The sequence below is a fragment of the Erpetoichthys calabaricus genome, chromosome 5, assembly GCF_900747795.2.
Source record: "Erpetoichthys calabaricus chromosome 5, fErpCal1.3, whole genome shotgun sequence".
Taxonomy (NCBI): Eukaryota; Metazoa; Chordata; class Cladistia; order Polypteriformes; family Polypteridae; genus Erpetoichthys; species Erpetoichthys calabaricus.
In genome coordinates this window covers 91,368,692-91,388,540 of record NC_041398.2, presented here as the reverse complement: position 1 = coordinate 91,388,540, position 19,849 = coordinate 91,368,692, and the positions used below count along the sequence as shown (strand labels likewise).

Sequence of the window (19,849 nt, the reverse complement as noted above, 5' to 3'; positions counted from 1 at the left end):
AATTTGTTGCTAAAATATACCAGGTTTTAATATTGTGTTGAAGCAGAATGCAGTGGTGACACAATATTTACCCCACACATCTTGGGCCCTGCTTCAGCTGCCATCTATGTTCTTCTATGTAGTGAAGTAGTTCCCTTTCAAGGGTTAGTTTCTCTTTTTCACTCAATGCTACTTGGCTAAGCACTGGCACCCCCAGTGCTTTACTGGAATAAGTAGGTACAGATGATGGATGGATGGATTGATGGATAGATGGATGGAAGAATATTGAATGGATGGATAGTATTACACTTGTGACAACAGAGTCTTTACAATGTAGAATCATACCTTATGATGTAAGATACACAGCGTCAGCCTCATTCAATGTAGGAAGACAAGGTTAATTTAAACATTTGAAATACACTGTTACATAGTCAGTTTTCTTTTCTCTACCAGGTAATGATGACAACAGCTGTTCACCCCTTTCACGCTGCCCTAATGAATGTACTTGTCTAGATACTGTAGTGCGTTGCAGTAACAAAGGACTCAAGGCTCTACCCAAGGGTATCCCTAAAGAAGTTACTGAGCTGTAAGTAATAATAATTAATGATATGTTTTTATTTTGAATGTGACATAAAAAACTATAAATTTGTCTTTTTGTCTGGTATGTATTTTGTAATGGTGTGTTGACATAAACAACAGAGCAATTTTAATGTTCAATCTACTTAATCTATTTAAACTATTTCTTATAATTCCAAACTAATATGATCATTTTGTTTTGTTTTTTAGTCCGTTGTAACACTGAAGTTTGTGCTTTGTGTATTTTTTTGTTTTAGCTATTTGGATGGAAACCAGTTCACCCAGGTTCCCAAGGAGCTGTCTAATTACAAGCATTTATTACTCATGTAGGTGTTTTCCAATTGAGTCCTTAACTTATTAAAATAATTTTAACTTATTATTTTACCTTCATGCAGTTACTTTGAAAAATGAAATAATTTTGCCATTGTTTGAGCCTTAACGGAAATGATAAAAAAATACATTTAAAATAGCTATTTTCAAGCAACTGTCTGTTTTGTTTAGGAATTATGAAAAGTATTCCCGAAATTGTTGGTATCTTAATACATTATTGTATCTACAAGCTTTTAATTAAATAGAGCATTTAACAAAAAATGACCAATTTTAATATAAAATGATTTTAATCATTTTTAAATGTGTTCTAAGTAGTTTTAGGCTTACATTTTTACTGTACTGTACTGTACTGTACACTGAAATGTTTAATGAAGAATATAAGAATTCAATGAAAGTGGGAGTACAAATAGTAAATAAATATGAAAATTAAAAGTCTGAATTAGTGTAAGCCACCCAAATTTGGGGTGAGAAAAAATGAGAAATGCATTTATTGACACAGGACATAGACATAACATCTGTTTACATCACTATAACATCCATTTACTGTATATTACCATACACGTATGTTGGCTTTATGTACAGTATAGTGCAGTTTAGGTACAGTGTAAAGTATACTACATGTTACTTATAATATATATATATATATATATATATATATATATATATATATATATATATATATATATATATATATTTGCAGCTGGAGATTCACAAAGGGGGGGAGAAAAATGAATCACGTATCATAAAGTACTTTTTATTCCTGATTCATTTTTCTCCCTTTGTGGATCTCCAGCTGCAAATATGCAAACCGTATCACAGACCTTCTCTTCCATATATATATATTGTGATAAAAGGCACTATATTGTGCCCGACCTGGCACAGACTCACACTGAGACACATTTAAAAAACAACAAAGACTTTATTTTTCTTCACCTGTGGGGCACGTCTTCCCTGTGAACCCCACAGGCATAACACAGTCCAAATAAGCACACAACACCAAACACTCTTCTGGAACCACTACTTCTCCCGTCTAGCTTCGTCCTCCACCTCCCGACTCTGGCTCCTGAGTGGTGGTTGCTGGCCCCTTTTATAGACGACCCGGAAGTGCTCCAGGTGCTTGACCACCTGTTTCCGATTGCACTTCCTGGCGGGGCTGCAGAGTCGTCCAGGCTGGCTCAGGGACCCATGCAGCACCCCCTGGCGGCCACCCCAGATGCCAACAGGGCTGTGGAGAACTCCATCTCCCATGAAGCCCTGCGGGAAACTGGGGCACCATCGTCAGCCAGGGAGGCTGCCACCAAGCATCCCGGGAGAGGTACTGAGAAGCCCATGATGGCTCCCCCAGAACATATGTAGAAGGGGTGGCCCACCACTATATATATATACACCACTATATATATATATATATATATATATATATATATATACTGTACATATATATATGTATATACAGTATATATATATATATATGTATGTAATTGTAGTGTATATCATACAATAACATTCTTACGTCTCCTTAAATGTAGGAAAAAATAGAAACATTTTGAAGGCCCTTCCATTTCTCCGATTGTGTTTCTGAGTAAGAGTTAAACATTTTTGGCTCATTCTAGATTTACAGTTAATCACTTGGCAATTACCAGCTTCATACATGGTGCCTGTTCATTACGAGACACCCTTACACACACACAAACACACACACACACAAAAGTCCCTCTGCCTGAGCAACAGAAGGATGACAGGGCACACTCAAGTCTGCTCTTTGGCCTACTAGGATTTAAAATGTGCAATGCCTGAAATGAACATGTCGTCTTACACCTACACCTGCTCTTAAACCGATGGGTTTTTATTATTGGAAACATCACAGATATTACTTAAGAGGGAGAATAATACCTGGTGTACAACTAAATGGTAATATAGTCAAATTTATCAACTTTGAATGTGTAACACAGAGAGAATAAGGAGCCTTTTTGCTCTGTTTTGCATTCTGAGCATTGTTTGCTTCTGTTTTTTTTTTTGGGGGTGGGGGGGTGTAACTGATATGGTGGTGCATGAATATAAAACCATCATTCAGATATCAGAGTTTCTACTGTCTCCAATGCGATCAATTATTGGTCACCTGATAAAAATCTTGAAGTTACTGAGTATTTACTGTACTGTCACAATTTAAAGAGTCTACTTTTTGGCCTGCTAGGATTAAAAATGTGCAATGCCTGAAATGAACATGTCATCTCACCCACCCCATCCTACTCGTCATTTACTCAGATGAGTATAAATCATGGTGACAGTGAGCTGAGACACTGTGCAAAAGATTTACTTTTACTGGTACAGGAACAAAGCTGGATTACCGGAGCCTTTCAAGGGTCTTGTGAGGGCCAGTGGTTTCTCACAACAATGCATTGGTTAGCTAAAGTAAAGGGACATATTTGTAAGATGTCAAATGCACTGATTTAGTTTTTCCCAATATTTGATTACATTTTTTTCCTTTAAACGGTTTGCATTGTTTTTACCCCATTTCAGTGTAACTTATCATTAAACTATAGCAACTGGGCTTAGTTAGCAATTAAAAGAGTCTTAGAAAAAACTTTTAAACCACATTTTACTTACTGATACTACAAAGAATGTTTTTGAGGGGTGGTGTAAAATAACATTAAAGGTTAGAACTGACTCGACTTAATCTTCTGATTCCTCTGAACACAGGAAATAAATCTTTGACAATGAGGTAGAACTGGCTATCTGAATATCAAGACTTTAATTATATGGACATTTTTTTCTTGACTGTTAACTTGTCTAAGGTGTGAATTTTACAATCATCTTTCACATAGTACATTTTTTCTTTTATTACTTTGTACCTTAACGTCTCCTTATTAGAAATAGAGGTTTCTATAATAATTATATGACTGCTTATAGAAAATTGACATGCTTATGTTTGTGTTTTTCATTTTAGTGATTTAAGTAACAACCACATCAGTACTTTGTCCAATCAGAGCTTCAGCAACATGACTGAACTGCTTACCTTGTAAGTTGGATGTTGATTGTTGTTTACCAATTTATGTCAACTTTTATTTCAATTTTCTGTGGTATGTAACTTTTCAGTTTTTCTTAACAGAATTCTGAGCTACAACCGACTGAGATGTATTCCTGTTAAGGCATTTGATGGACTGAAGTCCCTTAGATTGTTGTGAGTATTAACTTTTGTTAGCGTTATTCAAATTAAAGGTTTAGTGTCAAAAGATTTTTTTTTTACTATAACTTTATTTTATGTGCTGTGAAGTAAATATTTTTATTAAAGAATATTGAAGGCACTATATAAATATTGATTGACTTGGTTACAATGTCTGGAGCCTTGTTTTCGATGTAATGCCTCAGTTTTCAAGAGCTAGTTTGATTAGTGACAGCATCTTATAAATAACCTCAGCTGCATTTTTTAAAAATGCTTCCCTTTTCAGAAACTAAAATTGAAACTATAGTAAAACTAATTACAGGACTATTTTAATTGAAAGTTACTATTAATACTGAAATATCATTTTAATGGTAACGTAGATAGACACTACAACTAGGCTAATGCTGACTGGAATATGCAATATTTCATGCAGTTCAGGGGGTTGAATTCACAGACACATTTTTTGTGTTCATAAGAAATACTTGTGAACACTTTGAAATTATCTTTACTTTTTTTTGGGCTGTCACCTCCTGACACACCAATATGAGAAAACTTCCACAGATGATACACTGTTTGACTCATCTTGATGACTGGTTATACAAGACATCATGCTTTTTGTTGTTCCCCTCTATTTTTTGCCTTCTAGACACCAAAGAATAACAACATTTTTGAGGTCATTTATGGACCAAATTTTTGCTGGAAATGACACCCTTATGATAAAGAGTAAATTACCCTTATAGTACAGAGGTGTCTTCTGCAAAAATTATTAGAAAGGCTTGAACTTCTATATGCCACGTCAACCAATCCCAGGGGTTCACCCTAATTGAATACATGGGGTTCAAGTTACTCCTTTTCACAGAACTTCAAAAAAAAACTTTGAAAAAATGGGATTGGTAATAGGGAGACCTGGGGACCCGGGTTCGCTTCCCGGGCCCTCCCTGCATGGAGTTTGCATGTTCTCCCCGTGTCTGCGTGGGTTTCCTCCGGGCGCTCCGGTTTCCTCCCACAGTCCAAAGACATGCTGGTTAGGTGGACTGGCGATTCTAAATTGGCCCTAGTGTGTGCTTGGTGTGTGGGTGTGTTTGTGTGTGTCCTACGGTGGGTTGGCACCCTGCCCAGGATTGGTTCCTGCCTCGTGCCCTGTGTTGGCTGGGATTGGCTCCAGCAGACCCCCGTGACCCTGTGTTAGAATATAGTGGGTTGGAAAATGGATGGATGGATTGGTAATATAGGCATTTGGGATGTCGTTTTATGCTATTTCTGGTTGCTGACCATGAATATGATAACATTTTTGATATTTGATGCTTTACCACTGGTCCTAGCCTTTTTAACCAACCCCAGAAGATTAAAAATGACATATTTCCCATTGGGATTAATAAAGTATCTATCTATCTATCTATATTGCAATCATAAGCAAGTGAGGGTATCGTTTTAGATTTTTTTCAAGGTCAGTGATTATGAATATGATGCTATTTTTATTTTTGCTCCTTTGCTATGAATCTAGCCCTCTATGGACTTCTGTAAGAGGGTGAAAATGACACATTTCTATTACAATCAAATACATTTAGTTTTTAAACATTTCATTTGAAGGACATATTTTAATATTTGAAATATCTGATGCAGTCGTTTATTATGTACTTCTACCGCATGAAGTAAATCATTAGAGCTGTTATGAATACTGCCAAATTAGGGTGGCTTACACTAAATCATACTTTTTTATTTTCATATTTATTTACTATTTGTGCTCCCACTTTCATTGAATTCTTATATTCTTCATTAAACATTTCAGTGTACAGTACATGGCAGTATAAATAGATAAATAAATCACTACATTTTTTTGTTGAATTGAACAGTTCTTTTCCAGCCTTGAGTTATGAACATTCTATTTTTATAGTTAGTAAGAGCTTTTTGGTAAAATGTCTTTGAAAGACTTTTGTTTTAATATTATATTCATCTAGCATTTTAGCTGTATAGTAACAAACTACATTTAAACTGTATTTTCAAAAACCTGGATACATACAATTTAATTAAAAGAAAACATTAGTATGCATATTTGTTTTGTTCTGCAATCTTAAGCTAGTTAGTACTTTCATAACCAAGCCATTTATTTTTAGTATTTGAAGTTTTTGATAGATTTTTGACATTTTATTGTATACCTGGTAATTTTTCGAATTTTTTCTCCACCGAAGGTCTCTACATGGTAATGACATCTCGGTTATTCCTGAAGGAGCCTTTCATGATCTTTCGGCACTGTCACACCTGTAAGTATGCGTGTTAGCAGGAGCCTTTCTGCACTTTTGAAGTACAGTAATCCCTCGCTACTTCGCGGTTCACTTTTCGCGGATTCACGACTTCGCGGATTTTTAAATACAAGTGATTGCCCGCCTATCGCGGAAGTTATGTTCCAGACCCATCAGCAACAGGAGAAAATCCGTGATATAGAAAGACCATATAAATAAACATTTTTTTAGTTTAAGCCTTAAAATACCCATCCCACATGCTTTAAACACATGTAAACTTATAAAACACACTTTGTTAACACATATGATATGTGGATGTCGGGCTAAGGATATGAGTAACATCTCACTATTATAAAACATTTTAACTTCACGCAAGACAAGACAGTGAGACAGGAAAATTGGTGATGTACACCTAAAAGCCTGATTGTACAGGCTTTTAAATTATTGACACGCAGAGCGACAAGCAGCACAAAGCCAGCACAAAGTCCACTTCTCCTTAGCGTTCATTCAGCTCCCCACCCCCTTGACAATGCGAAGTGGCAGGAGCCTATTGCGCTTCCGGGAAGGGGGGGGGGGGGGTTGAGCGAAGGTGCGTTCAGCTCTCACACACCCACACACCCACACACACACACACACACTCCTCGAGCAGAGCGACAAGCAGGCATTTTGGCAGAAGCAGCACAAAGTCCATTTCTGCTCAGCGTCAGTTCAGCTGCCCCCCTTCACAAAGCGAGTGCAGACACATTGACGTCTGATCGCTGCGTGCAGGCAGTGTGCAGTGTTGGTCTGAGGTGTTTAAGAATGTAGAAAGTGTTTAAGAGCATAGGAAGTGTTTATAAGAGTGTGGGAAAGGTTAACAAGAGAGTGAGAAAGGTTTATAAGAGTGTGGGAAGGGTTTATAAAGCCTTAAAATATGTATAAATAATAAAATAAATATAGGTCGCTACTTCGCGGATTTCACCTATCGCGGGGGGGCTCTGGAACGTAACCCCCGCGATAGGTGAGGGATTACTGTAACATAAAAATATTGCTATATCTGAATTACGTCTTATTTTCTCTCTGAATGGTACATCTAACCCTCAAGGTGACATTACCTGGTGAAAAGCAAACATAAAGAATAAAACATTGATGTTTTAAAATATCTTTGTGCTACACAGAGATATATGACTCACACAGGGTTTCAGTGTAAATATTGATCTATTTATATTTAAAGGACTGATATAATTTCTCTGTATTTACTAAATACAATCTAGGCAACTAACAAAAATGTTTTTGCTGTAAAAAATTACATTTGTTAGGACAAAACCTTTTTTTGGAACTCATTGTAAACAATAATACAAGGATGCAATAAAAAGTAATACAGTTTAATTAAAAAGCTTTAAATGCTATTATGATTTCCTGCTGTTAGACTGTTTTCACAAAACAAGCAGTTAGAAATGTTTGATCAAAAAGAAGAAGGAGACAGTCAAGTTTTCATCAGATTAAAATAAACATTTTAAGCTACTCCAGGGCCTGGATTAATGCAGATAACTGGTTCAAGAGTTAAAACACTTTAGTAAAAGGTATTGCCTAAGTATTATTTTAATTTTACTACATAAAGATTACATGACAGGGTGGCATGCTGGTGCATTGGTAGCACTGCTGCTTTGCAGTAAGGAGATCATGGTTCATGTCCTTGGTCCTTCCTGTGTGGAGTTTGCATGTTCAGTTTCCTGTTAAGGTTTGTAGATACAACATTTAATTTATGTTTGTTTATGCTTATTGTAGAGCTCTTGGTGCCAATCCCCTGTACTGTGACTGTAACATGCAATGGCTTTCTGACTGGGTGAAATCAGGGTATAAAGAACCCGGCATTGCTCGTTGCACTGGACCTGGAGAAATGACAGACAAACTATTGCTCACTACTCCGTCTAAGAAATTTACCTGTCAAGGTGAGGAAAATATTCACAAACTTAATGTTTTGCTTCAATTTCATATTATGTTATTTATGCTGCGTCATTTCTTTTGTTTTGTTTTTCTTTCAATATAATATCAAATTTCAATTAAAGGTATACCAAACCAGACAAATGATCAAATGTAAACTACTCCAGAAATAGGTAATTCAACATATGCAAATATAATTAAGAAGATGCTTAAGAACATCACCTTTTGCCTAGATTTACAGTGTAGTACTGTAATATAATAATGCATCATGCTATACAACCATTCATTCATTTTAATGATTTCTTCAATATCATCTACAATTGGTGTTTCTGTCTCTGACATTTGCTAATTAACATCCTGCCTCTAGATATTCCAGGGCCATGTGGTTTTCTTGTGACAGGTAAGGCAAGCAAGGACCTCTTCAAGTGAAAAAAACCCTTTTGTACTCTCATGATGTTGTTTGCCCTTTTCCACCAATAGTGACCATGTTTGTATGCACCATTCTCCCCAAACCCTATTCTTCTTTATGGGTCAGTAATGATGTGAATAGTTTAGGGCTCTTTTTTTTTTTTTTTTTTTTTGCTTCCTTAAGATTTTGTAACCCCTATTTAGTGAGCATGTGTTTGTATAAAATGTTTACTAAAAGTTAAGGCATTTTATCTCTTACACTGTCATTTATTCACACAGGGCCAGTGGACGTCAGCATTCTCGCCAAATGCAACCCTTGCCTGTCAAACCCTTGCAAAAATGATGGTACATGCAACAATGATCCTGTAGATTTCTACAGATGTACATGCCCGTATGGATTTAAGGTTTGTTGTCATTAGATCATTCTTGTATGTTTTGATTGTTGAAATCTTCTAATCAATGTTCTTTTTTTCCCTTTTCTCAACATTTAGGGTCAGGATTGCGACATTCCTATTCATGCATGTATTAGCAACCCATGTCAAAATGGAGGAACATGTGATTTAAAGGATGTGGAGAAGGAAGGATTCTGGTATGTTGTTCAATTAATAATTTAATTAATAAGTTCAAATACACAAGTCCAAAATGCACACAGAAGGGCATTTCACTTTACTTGACTTTTACTTCTATGTTTAAACACTTTATGCTTAACATATAAAGTGTTAAAAAAAAATAAGTCAATGCTTTCCGGACACAAGTAATAAAGTTAAATAAAACACCATTTTGTAATATTTATGCAGTATGCGAGTGTGTAATTATTTAATATTTGTCTCAGTTATTCTAATTATGTTGCACTGTTGTATGTGGGTGCAGTTGCTGATGTTGCTGCAGAATAGCTTCAGAGACCGCTGTTAAAATCATGCTGTTAAAGGCAATGTCTGTGTGATGTTTACCCATTTTCCTGGTGTCTTATGTGGGTTTTCAGTGAGTTTTCTGTTTTACTCCAACATCTGTAAAATGACTGGGCTTTGTTAATTGGTGACTATTAATTAGCCTTCAAGTATAAGAGGAGAACTCACACAGAACATAGAAAAAGCCCTGAGTTTTTGCCCACCTTGTGCACTATATTGCAAGATTAGGTTCCGTCCTCCTACAGACCTGAATGAATAAAAATAAGTTTTAATAAATAAGTCATTACTTTCTTCAAATTCTCAGACTTCTTAATACCTGATCTATTTATAAAAAGATTAGTTTTATCCTAAGAACAGACTCCAGCAGTGAATTTGCAAAATTACTTCTATTTATGTCACTTTCCCTATCATGCTTCTGCAGTGATATTCTAATGAGACAGATTCTGGCTTTCTCACACCAGAGAGCCAAGGGATCTTTCCGATTTTGGCAGCTGCTTATTCACTTCACACTTGCATACAGGCTGTATAGCACTTTAGCCAGTTATTTTTTTTTTTGTGTTACAAGACTTTAAGGACCTGTTGTTCGTTTTGTAATCTGGCTGGTTAGTTTTCATATTATATATCATATAATTAGGATTTCATTGTATTATGTATACCTGACAATAATCCTGTGCATGAATTTGAACATGACATCAGCTTCTCTGGGGTCTGTAATGACAGAATTTGTCACCTAATAATACATTGTTTTCAAAGATCCATTCAGGTACTATACCTCCTGACACCATTTACTAATTCACACTTAGATATCTTACTTGACAGCATTGCTGTAGGGTTTTCTGGCAGAAGTACCTCCAGAATTTAAGCACTGCTCTTGGGTGTTGTAGCTGATTGTATAAGATGGGAATACGCTTTGTAGTTATTGTTTTGATTACCTTGCTGTGTTAAGGCTGTCAGCAAAGCATTTATATGCACAGTACACTTTAGCCATTTTCAGTTGCTAAAAATGAAATGCAGAAATTGTTTAGCAGCTTACTTTCACACCATGAAATGCTCAGAGTTTGCTACAGAATATAGAATATCTTCCTTTTACAAAGTCCAGTCATTGTATATATGTAGATGTGACATTTAGTTTATGTGCTGCAAATCATCACTGTTTTAAGACACTGACATCTGAGATTTAAGTAAACTGTTGCAAAGTGCTGGTTACAAAGAACGTAACATTTGATTTATTCATTTGATGAGGTCTTTATAGACTTGATGCACTCTCCTTTTATGATACCTGGTAAACTAATCAGTAGTACCATTTATTTTAGCTTTTAGTGTACAAGCCATACTGGTGTAAATGAACTTTGAATCATTTTAGATAGCTCAGAATGTAGATATTTTATGGCTGTAATGTACATGCCTTTGGAATGGAGACACCACCATTATGAAACATCCTTATTTCGTTTCAAAATGTTATACTTAAGAGGTAGATCTTTGGCATTCATTTCAATGTAGAGAACAAAAATGTTTGAGCAGGAATAACCATTTGATTTATTATCACCTCAAACTAAATTGATTTTTAAAGCAATACTGGATAGCTCTTATGGTCCAAAAAGAATCTAGTGAGATTTCAGAATATTTTTTTCTTACTGGAAAGGAGCAACACCATGTTATTTGTATTTAATATAGTTAAAGCAATTTTTTGCAAGAGAAAATGTCTTAAAAAATTATACTGCTGAAAATAAAAACCTTATTTTATCATGTTATATTTATACAAAATGAATATGCCTCAGATTCTCTGATATGCAGTGACTCACAGGATTAAGGATTCATTTTCCATACTGTGCATCTCTACATGCTTTGAGCACATTAACTCTGAAATTAGTTAATCAAGAAGTAAAATGACTCCAGCTGCACTTCATGAATAATAAAACATGAAGCTCTGTTAAATTACCTTAATAATTTCACATGAGAATGGCAATCTTCTTATCAAGCCTATTAAGATCGAGCATGAAATGAGAAAGTCTTTACCCCCCTGCACTTCATTAACAAATTATCAGGTCCTCTTAGCTAAACTTTTGTCAAAAGATTAATCAGATACACTCTCTTGCATGTAAAATATTTAGTGGAACGCAAAAGCAGGAGATGAAAACTTATTAGTATGTCTCACCAATTCCGAATTTAATAATTTATATAACAGAAATATTTGTAATCTTCATTTTTAAATCAGGCTTCTTACTGGTATGGAAACATAATTTGTGGCTACACTGCATAGGTCATACAGGTAAACTATCTAATATGTCAGTATTCTCTAGTTATAGTCCTTCTGCCAGTATTTGTCCGGAGAACTCAATGATAAGACTGAATTGACAATGTGCCTGCAAATATGTGTGGCTGAACAGCACAGAGTGATTCATATAGCACATTATTGAAGTTACTTTCTTTTAGGTTTATAGAGAAATGTTAATTGCAAGGAGGTGGTAGAACTGACTACTGTTTTGGCACTTTTTTTGTAAAGCATATATTTTAGAATCTTTGTTGAGAGTTAATGCAGTTTAGTGTAGATGATAGTTTTATGACAGAAAATAATATTTGCTTAGAAGAGATCAGAGAAGAGCATATCATTCTGAATATATTAAATAAGGCCCTTATTTGCTTTTCTTTTTCTATTGTTACAATTTGGAGAACTATTTTATTATTACAGTACAGAGCATAATCCATTTTCTTAACACTTTCACTGCAGGGTGGGTCACACAGTGCAGAGATGCTTTAGAAGCCTTTCCTTTTTGTTAATTGTAAAGCTGGTTTTACTTCACTGGAAACAAAGTGTCGCCCAGAAAGTACAATATTAATATGTTATGTTTATTATACCTTCATAAAAAAAATTAGGTCATACCAGGCTATAGTGCAATAAGTGTGACAATGAATTCAGTAATGTAAATATTCATCTATTTGTACAAACTCTAGCTAAAGAGAGGGCTACATTACATTGTTCTAGTTGCCAAGTCAAAAGGTTTCACAGTGGTTAGGGTGTCTTTTATTAAAAAGTTAATTACCTGTTTAAATTATAAATCTTGAAATAAAAATATGTGCAGTGTTGCAAAATAATATTTGTAGGCAAAGTGCATCTCCATGAAAATAAAAAGTTGATGCAGACTTTTGTTTTTCTCTTTGTTAAATTTGCTCAGTTCATATTTTGCTATGACTTAATACTTATTCTAAAAATAAGGTTATTGCCCACACAGGTTCATTTATTTTTCTCATTGCCCAAATTATTTAAAGAAATATTAGAACAAAGTATTTGATCAGCTATCAATAGCTTCATAATAATGATACAAATTCATTATGTTTCTGAATAGTGTGCTTGAAATGATGAGCAGATTAAGTTTGATACTGATTTCATTTGACACAGTTTAAAATGCTTTTTTCAAATATGTAGTTTAATTACTAGAAAAAAAAACTACAGAATGTAGAATGTGGGAAAATAATAATGTGTAATTTTCCTTATAGCATATCTACATTCCTCATTGATAAAAAAATATATTGTGTGCATTTCTTTTTTCCACGCTTAAATTGCAAAAACAGAAATATATGATACTCACATATTATGACCATGGAATTCTCCTTTAAATTAATGTTATCAGGTGTCCCCAAAAATACTTAACCTTAGTACATTACAATCATTTTGGTTTGTTCAAAAATATGAATGTACATTTTTAGTATGTACTTTACTCAAAACTAAGCTATAACTAAAATAATGCACTAATTTAGTAGAATGGATATCAAAATTCTATACACCTGAAATCAAAAGTCATGTCAAACTTTTTCACATATAATACTTTTAAGTGAGAAACAAAATGGTTATTTTTAGGAAAAAACATTTTCGAATAGAATGCCTTTCATATTTTTTATATCTCACTTCTGATACCTTTCAACAGTAAGATCCTGTTGATATTAGTCCTTGCATACCATGCTTATCTCTGAACTATGCAACCAAGAAATCATCAGTGAAATCTTACAGGAAGAGCTCATTTTTATTTATGGCTAATCAGAATTACTTCAACTGATGTCAGATTAAGACAAATTACCTTTATACGTGACTTAGAGTCTAGAAGCAGTTACATCAAGGCATTGCCATGTGTTCTTTTTTTTCCTAAAAATTATTCATTTGTTTTTACTTAAATCTTATTAAAAGTGAAATGGGTCTGACAAGATTTCCTTTATTATATCAACATAAGCTTACATTCCAATAAAACTGTGTAGATTTTGATATCCACTATATGTGAAAAGTTAGGAAAAACAGAGGTAAACTTGGATGTTTAGATTGTGTACTGTAAAACCTTTTTTTTCTTGATGTAAAATATGTTCTGTACGGAACTCCTGAGGGGACATGGTGTTAATTTTTTTTTCTGGGAAACTATCTCATGTGCACCACTTACTATGTCTTGCCCACTACCACTTACTATGTTGTTCACAGCACTCACTGTCTTGCGCTCACCACTTTCTATATCTTGTGTATACCACATACTGTCTTGTTCGCACCATGTACTACCTCGTGCCTACCACTTACTATAGCCTGTGCACCAGATACTTTAAGGTCGCACCAGCTATTATTGAGTGTGCGCCGCATACATTCTGATGACCACCAAATACAATCATTTGACTGACTGTACATCATTTTTCTGTGAATATGACATATTCCTTAACAGTTTGATGTTACGTACACAGTTACACTCCACAGATACGCCTTTCTTAAAATGAAATGATTTTTGTCTGGCTAAACTTGAATATCCTAGTCAAATCCACTGGCAAACCTGGCACACTGGGTCATCCGTTGCACTGTGCAAAACAAACTGCGATATTTAAAGGGCACAGCAGTGAGCTAAGTCATATTGCGGTCATTTCTCTTATAAAGTTTTTGACTAGTGGGCACAAAGGTCACATTTATCCATGTGACTAGGAACCCTAATAGTAGCGTGAGCATTTTATTTATAATACTTTATAGTTATGATTTAAAGCTTTGTTTTCTTTTGATTTTATTTTTGATATGGTTTGTGTTTGAAGACTGATTGGTTTTGATTTTTCTGATTAACAAACCGTGCTAGACTTTAAATAACAATTCATCTGATGATCCTTTCTCTTTGAAACTCTGCCTCTTCATCTATGTGGCAATAAATTTGGGACATTGTCTAGAAAAGTAGATCTTTCTCAGTTACATTTAATGCACTGCTAGAATAGCATATTTAACAAATGGAAAGCAATATAAAATAAACACAAAGGACATATATTAAGTTTTCTTGTTCAGTAATGAATAGATCTTGTGCTAATGCAAAGGGCTAAATATGCCAGCTAACATTATTGGTATATATTTATATTAATCACAGTACAATACAGTTTCTGTTTAAGAGAACAAGTGCACAACATATATTAAAGTAGATAATTTAATTCTATTACTGGTATTCCATTCTACCTTTCAGTGTAAAAAGTAGTTTTATGTAAAGTTATTTTTCAATAATATTAGTTAATGCTTTTGGGGAATATTCTTATAATTGTTGTGTTATTTATTTTCTAAGTGTCATATCATGTCTAACCCGCTTAATCCAGAGCAGGGTTGCAGGGGAGCTGGAGTCTATTCCAGCTAGCATAGGACTCAAAGTAGGAACAAACCCTGGACAGGGCACTATTCCATAGCAGTGTGAACACACACACACTAGGGCCAATTTACCCTCGTTAATTCAGTCAACCTGCATGTCTTTGGACAGTAGGAGGAAACTGGAGCACCCAGAGGAAACTCACACAGATACGGGGCGGACATGCAAACTTTGCACAGGGTGGACCTGGGAGGCAAACCCCGACCTCCATACTGTGAGGCAGAAGCGCTTACCACTGCACCACCATGCCGCACCTATTTTATAACTGAGATTTCAATAATTAATAATATTAATTTGTTTAAAAACAAGGCGTCTTGACTTACTTTATTTGTATATATCTACAGAGGGTATGATCCAACATTAGGTTCTTTGCAGTACTGTAGTTAATTCCATAATTTGAATTTATTCTTCCCAAATTAGGATGACTGTGTAAAATATTGTTTAACCTTGAATTAAAAACTCTATAAAGACATTATGGATTTCTGTCATTGCCTGACTGAGGACTCATCCCTGACTCCACCCATTGTTCTTTTCATTGGGTCACTGTTCTCTTAGCCCATGTCTGTTTAGAATTTTGGCTGGAGTCAAATGAGGAGATCTTCTAAGTGGTGCATAGCCCTCAACTGTTACACATGATATACCTTGTTTCCTGAGGGAAATTAAAGAACTCATTGCTGCCTCAGCCTTTTACTTTGGAATTTGCTTTAGCACCCTTTTTCACAGAGTAGGTCTTCATCACTTGAGTATTGTTTTGCTTAGAATTTCTCTGGTTTAGACTTGCATATTGTTTAATGGTAAATGTCTAGGTTGCTCCTCACCTCTGTATTTCAGTTTTTGTTAGTTTTGAATCTCAAATAGAGCAATCTTGTTAAGTTTTTTGTGGCTTTGACATCTTATTTTGTCTTTAGTGTTTTTCCTTTGAGCTTATTGTTATTTTTTTATTAGTTCCTTTCTTAATTGCTCTTATATTAAAGTCCCTTTGTCTAATTATTAGTTTATGCACAGAAAAGAAATATTGTTTGTTTTCTTTTTTTCTATTCTACTGGATCTTTCCCTGTTCAAATCCCAGCTTTGCCGTTTTAATTGAATCATTACCTTATAAATTAAATATATAGCTGGTAGTTGATTTGTTGATAGGGTTTTTCATGGTTCTGGCACTATCCTGTAGCACAGACTCATGACAGTTTTCATTTTTGAGTTTTGCCATCTATTGTTTAGTCTAATAATCAGTAAGGTAGCTACTGTATTTCTCTAAATTCCCATCATTATGTCCCATTAGACTCACAAGTGCCTATTGTATACTTGACAAATTTTGAAGTGTGAGATTAAACTACTTCCTCTTGTCCAGTCTTCATCATAGTTTTAAGTGTAACTATTTGGCTGCCTGTTGTAGTTTCATTTATTTGTTACAAATGTGCAGCTGAAATTAAGTACTCAATGAGAAGTTTACTTTGCATATGTGATGTTGTGATATATTCATTTCTGTTTCACTGATGTGATTTGATATTTGGTAGTCTGTCTTTGTCTTTTATATATTAATAATTTAAATACAAAAATTGATTTACAATAATATATAATTATCAGATTTGTATTACAGTAGAAACTTAGGTGGTTTTCTTTCCCTATTTATATTCTGAGCACCTTATTCAACACTGGTGTCTTTCATAACCTGACAAAAGAAAGAATATTTTGTTGGCTTCTCTTAATTGCATTATTTCAATGCCTCAGCACTATGATGTACCCATTAAAGTATACTTATTGGACAAAAATGAAAGATAGTGACATAAATCACAGAATACAAACACCTCCTGCTCATTGTCCATGAAGAAACTAATGATCAGTATATCACCAATATAATACCACATTTTGATGATTTTGAAATTAAAAAAGCAAAAATATTTCTTCATAAAATAAAATACATTATAGTTTTTTTTCCTGGTAGTTTAGTTTTGCAAGCGTTAATTGAAATAAATAATGAAAAGTGAACAAAAGAAAAGAAGGAATAATTTTATGTGTGCTTAATAATGGAGACAGATTGCAGGTTACATAATAATTGGTTCTCCAGCCTGTTCAATTATGTGTATTTAGTACTGCTGTTTATTCTGTTATTGTCACATTTTGTGATTATTAAGAAAACAAGATTCAAACAGTAAAGCACAGTTAAGTCAAAATTAATTTAATATAGTAAAACAGACTGTGCCACTTCTGTATTAAGGGCCAGTGAGAAGCTCAATAAGTTATTATTGACATACTTTTAAGAATACTCAACTTTGTCTTCTTAAGCATTTTTTTTCAAATCAACATTATTTGCTCACTGTAATTCCCTATCTAGAAAAATATTGCATTTTGTAGTATATGAAAATGTCTTTGTGTTGGATACTACAAGCCTACGGGGCTAGATTTATTGGCCCTACAGTGTTCAAAGTTTACTCTTTGGTGTGTATATACATGTGCAATCTGAAGTTTGAAATTTAGCAATGGGGTTTGAAGGATACAGCTATTTATCCTCAACATTAAAATGAGGAATGCCCCTTTTTCTTTTTCTAAATACCCCATTGCACTTCTGGCTCAAGCTTTTCTCAGTTAAGGATGTACAGCACAGGCCAGCAAAGAGGTATGCTTTGATCACAAGACATTACACTAATCAGAATGGGGAAGCATCTTGATCTTCAATCTTTGCTGAGGAGGACTCCCTGATGGTGTTAAATTTGAAAATGATTGTCCTTTTTTTCCTCAAAGCCATTTGTTTCAAAACTGAAGGTACAGTGGAACCTCAGGTCACGAACGTCTCTGAACATGTACAAATCGGGTTACGACCAAAAAGTTTGCCAAACTTTTGCATCGTTCACAACCACATACTCTGGTGACGAACAAGCCAGTTTCCCTTCCGGTTCGTACGCGCTGATGATTTCCGCACGTGTTCAGTCTCTCCCTGTGCATTCCCTGTGCAGCGAGCGAGAGAGAGAGAGAGCCAGCAAGAGAGAGAGTGCGACAGAGATGGCTGGCCACGTAAGGCCAAAAAGGCTTGTTTTTAAAGAGACTGCTTTCAGCATTGTTTTAACCTCGTTGTATTTCATGAAGACTTTTTTCTATTGGATTTTAACCTCCACTTCACTTCTGTTTTTATGGGATCATTTATTCATTGAAGGATTCTGAAAGCACTGCAGTTTATTTAATCTGGACTTTGTTTTTGATTGTTGTTTTGTTGATTTTAATAAAAGCACTTGGCACTTTTTGCACCGTCCGATTGCTCCATTGTAGTGCCTCTCTGTCGTGCTCATCGGTAACCATACCGACAGTGAGGGGTTTAAGGGCTCCCGGAAGCAAGATGGGAGCATGCAGTGAACCCGCATCGTCACAGACTTTACCTCGAAACTGTAATCTCCTCTCCACCTAGTTCCTCATCACTTCTTTCATGCCAGAACTCGACTCATGCAAGGTTAGTTTTCTTGGTTGTTTATGTTTTTTGTATAAATTACAGATTTTTCAAATGTTCATTTTTTTCCCCTGTGCTTAAAACTCATTAAAAAAAAGTGTTTACAGAGAGCGGTTCATAACGCTATAGCGTGAACTCTTGCAATGTTAGTTTTCTCTGTTCAAGGTTTTCTCAGTGTTATTCAAAGTTTTTACATTTAGTTTACTATTACACTGTGCATTCTATGGTATAAGTAACTATTTTTGTGCTTAAAAATCTTTAAAAAATATATATTTACATACAGCTCATACGGTCTGGAACGGATTAATTGTATTTACTTACAATCCTATGGGGGAGATTACTTCGGGTCACTACCAAATCGGGTTGCGACCAGAGTTTTGGAACGAATTACAGTCGTGACCCGAGGTTCCACTGTATAGATATTTCAATTTGTGCAGTTCATAGCTGGTATATTTTCCTAGGCGGCTTTTAGTTTACCAGTATTCCATTGTTTGGTTTTGTGATATGAATGGTGCATAAACTGCATGTCTAGCTGTTCATTAACAACTGCAATCACCCAAATGGGCTTGATCAAAAGTTTACATACCCTTGAATGTTGGGGCTGATAATATGAACACAAGTTGACACACACAGGTTCAAATTTTGGGTAATTAAGGGAGAGTGTCCACACCTGTAACCTCTTTGATTGTAATCAATGTCACTGTATAAATAATCAGTTTAAATTCATGCAGAATGGCACTTACTTTGTTGAATACCAGGCCACGGGGAAAGCAAAAGAACTGTCAAAGGACCTGCAAGAAAAGGTTGATGATTTGTATAAATCAGTAAAAGAATATAAAATGACATCTGAAAATGCCTGTCAGTAGTGTTCAAACTTTGATAAAAAAAGTGGAAAGTAAGGGGTCCTGTTGTTACCAGGCCACGGTCAGGTAGACCAACCAAGATTTCAGTCACAACTATCACAATCAAACCCACAGACCATGTCAGTTGTGATACAGGCTTCCTAGCAAACAAGTGGTTTTACTGCTTCAAGATGCACAGTAACTACTTGAACAAAAATGGGCTGCACAGTGGAATTGCAAGAAAAAAAGCTTTTGCTGTGCCAACACCACAAAACATCCCCCTTACAATATGCCAAACAGCATCTTGACAGGCCTCAAAACTTCTGGAATAAAGTCCTTTGGAGTGATGAGAACAAAATTGAACTTTATGGTCAAGACCATACAGTAAATGCTATGTTTGGAGAGGATGCA

The 19,849-nt window shown here is 35.0% G+C and overlaps 1 protein-coding gene across 7 annotated transcripts in view; it reads left to right on the top strand.

Annotated features, from left to right (window-relative positions):
• Positions 1-19,849, top strand: part of slit2 (slit homolog 2 (Drosophila)) — a 269,197-nt gene that overhangs the window by 215,842 nt on the left and 33,506 nt on the right. For all 7 annotated transcript variants that reach the window (XM_051928679.1, XM_051928680.1, XM_051928681.1 and 4 more), the window contains 8 exons: positions 433-565; positions 813-881; positions 3,830-3,901; positions 3,992-4,063; positions 6,235-6,306; positions 8,053-8,216; positions 8,896-9,020; positions 9,108-9,205. In XM_051928679.1, the coding sequence (XP_051784639.1) occupies positions 433-565; positions 813-881; positions 3,830-3,901; positions 3,992-4,063; positions 6,235-6,306; positions 8,053-8,216; positions 8,896-9,020; positions 9,108-9,205 (805 nt within the window). The remainder of the gene's footprint in view (positions 1-432; positions 566-812; positions 882-3,829; positions 3,902-3,991; positions 4,064-6,234; positions 6,307-8,052; positions 8,217-8,895; positions 9,021-9,107; positions 9,206-19,849) is intronic.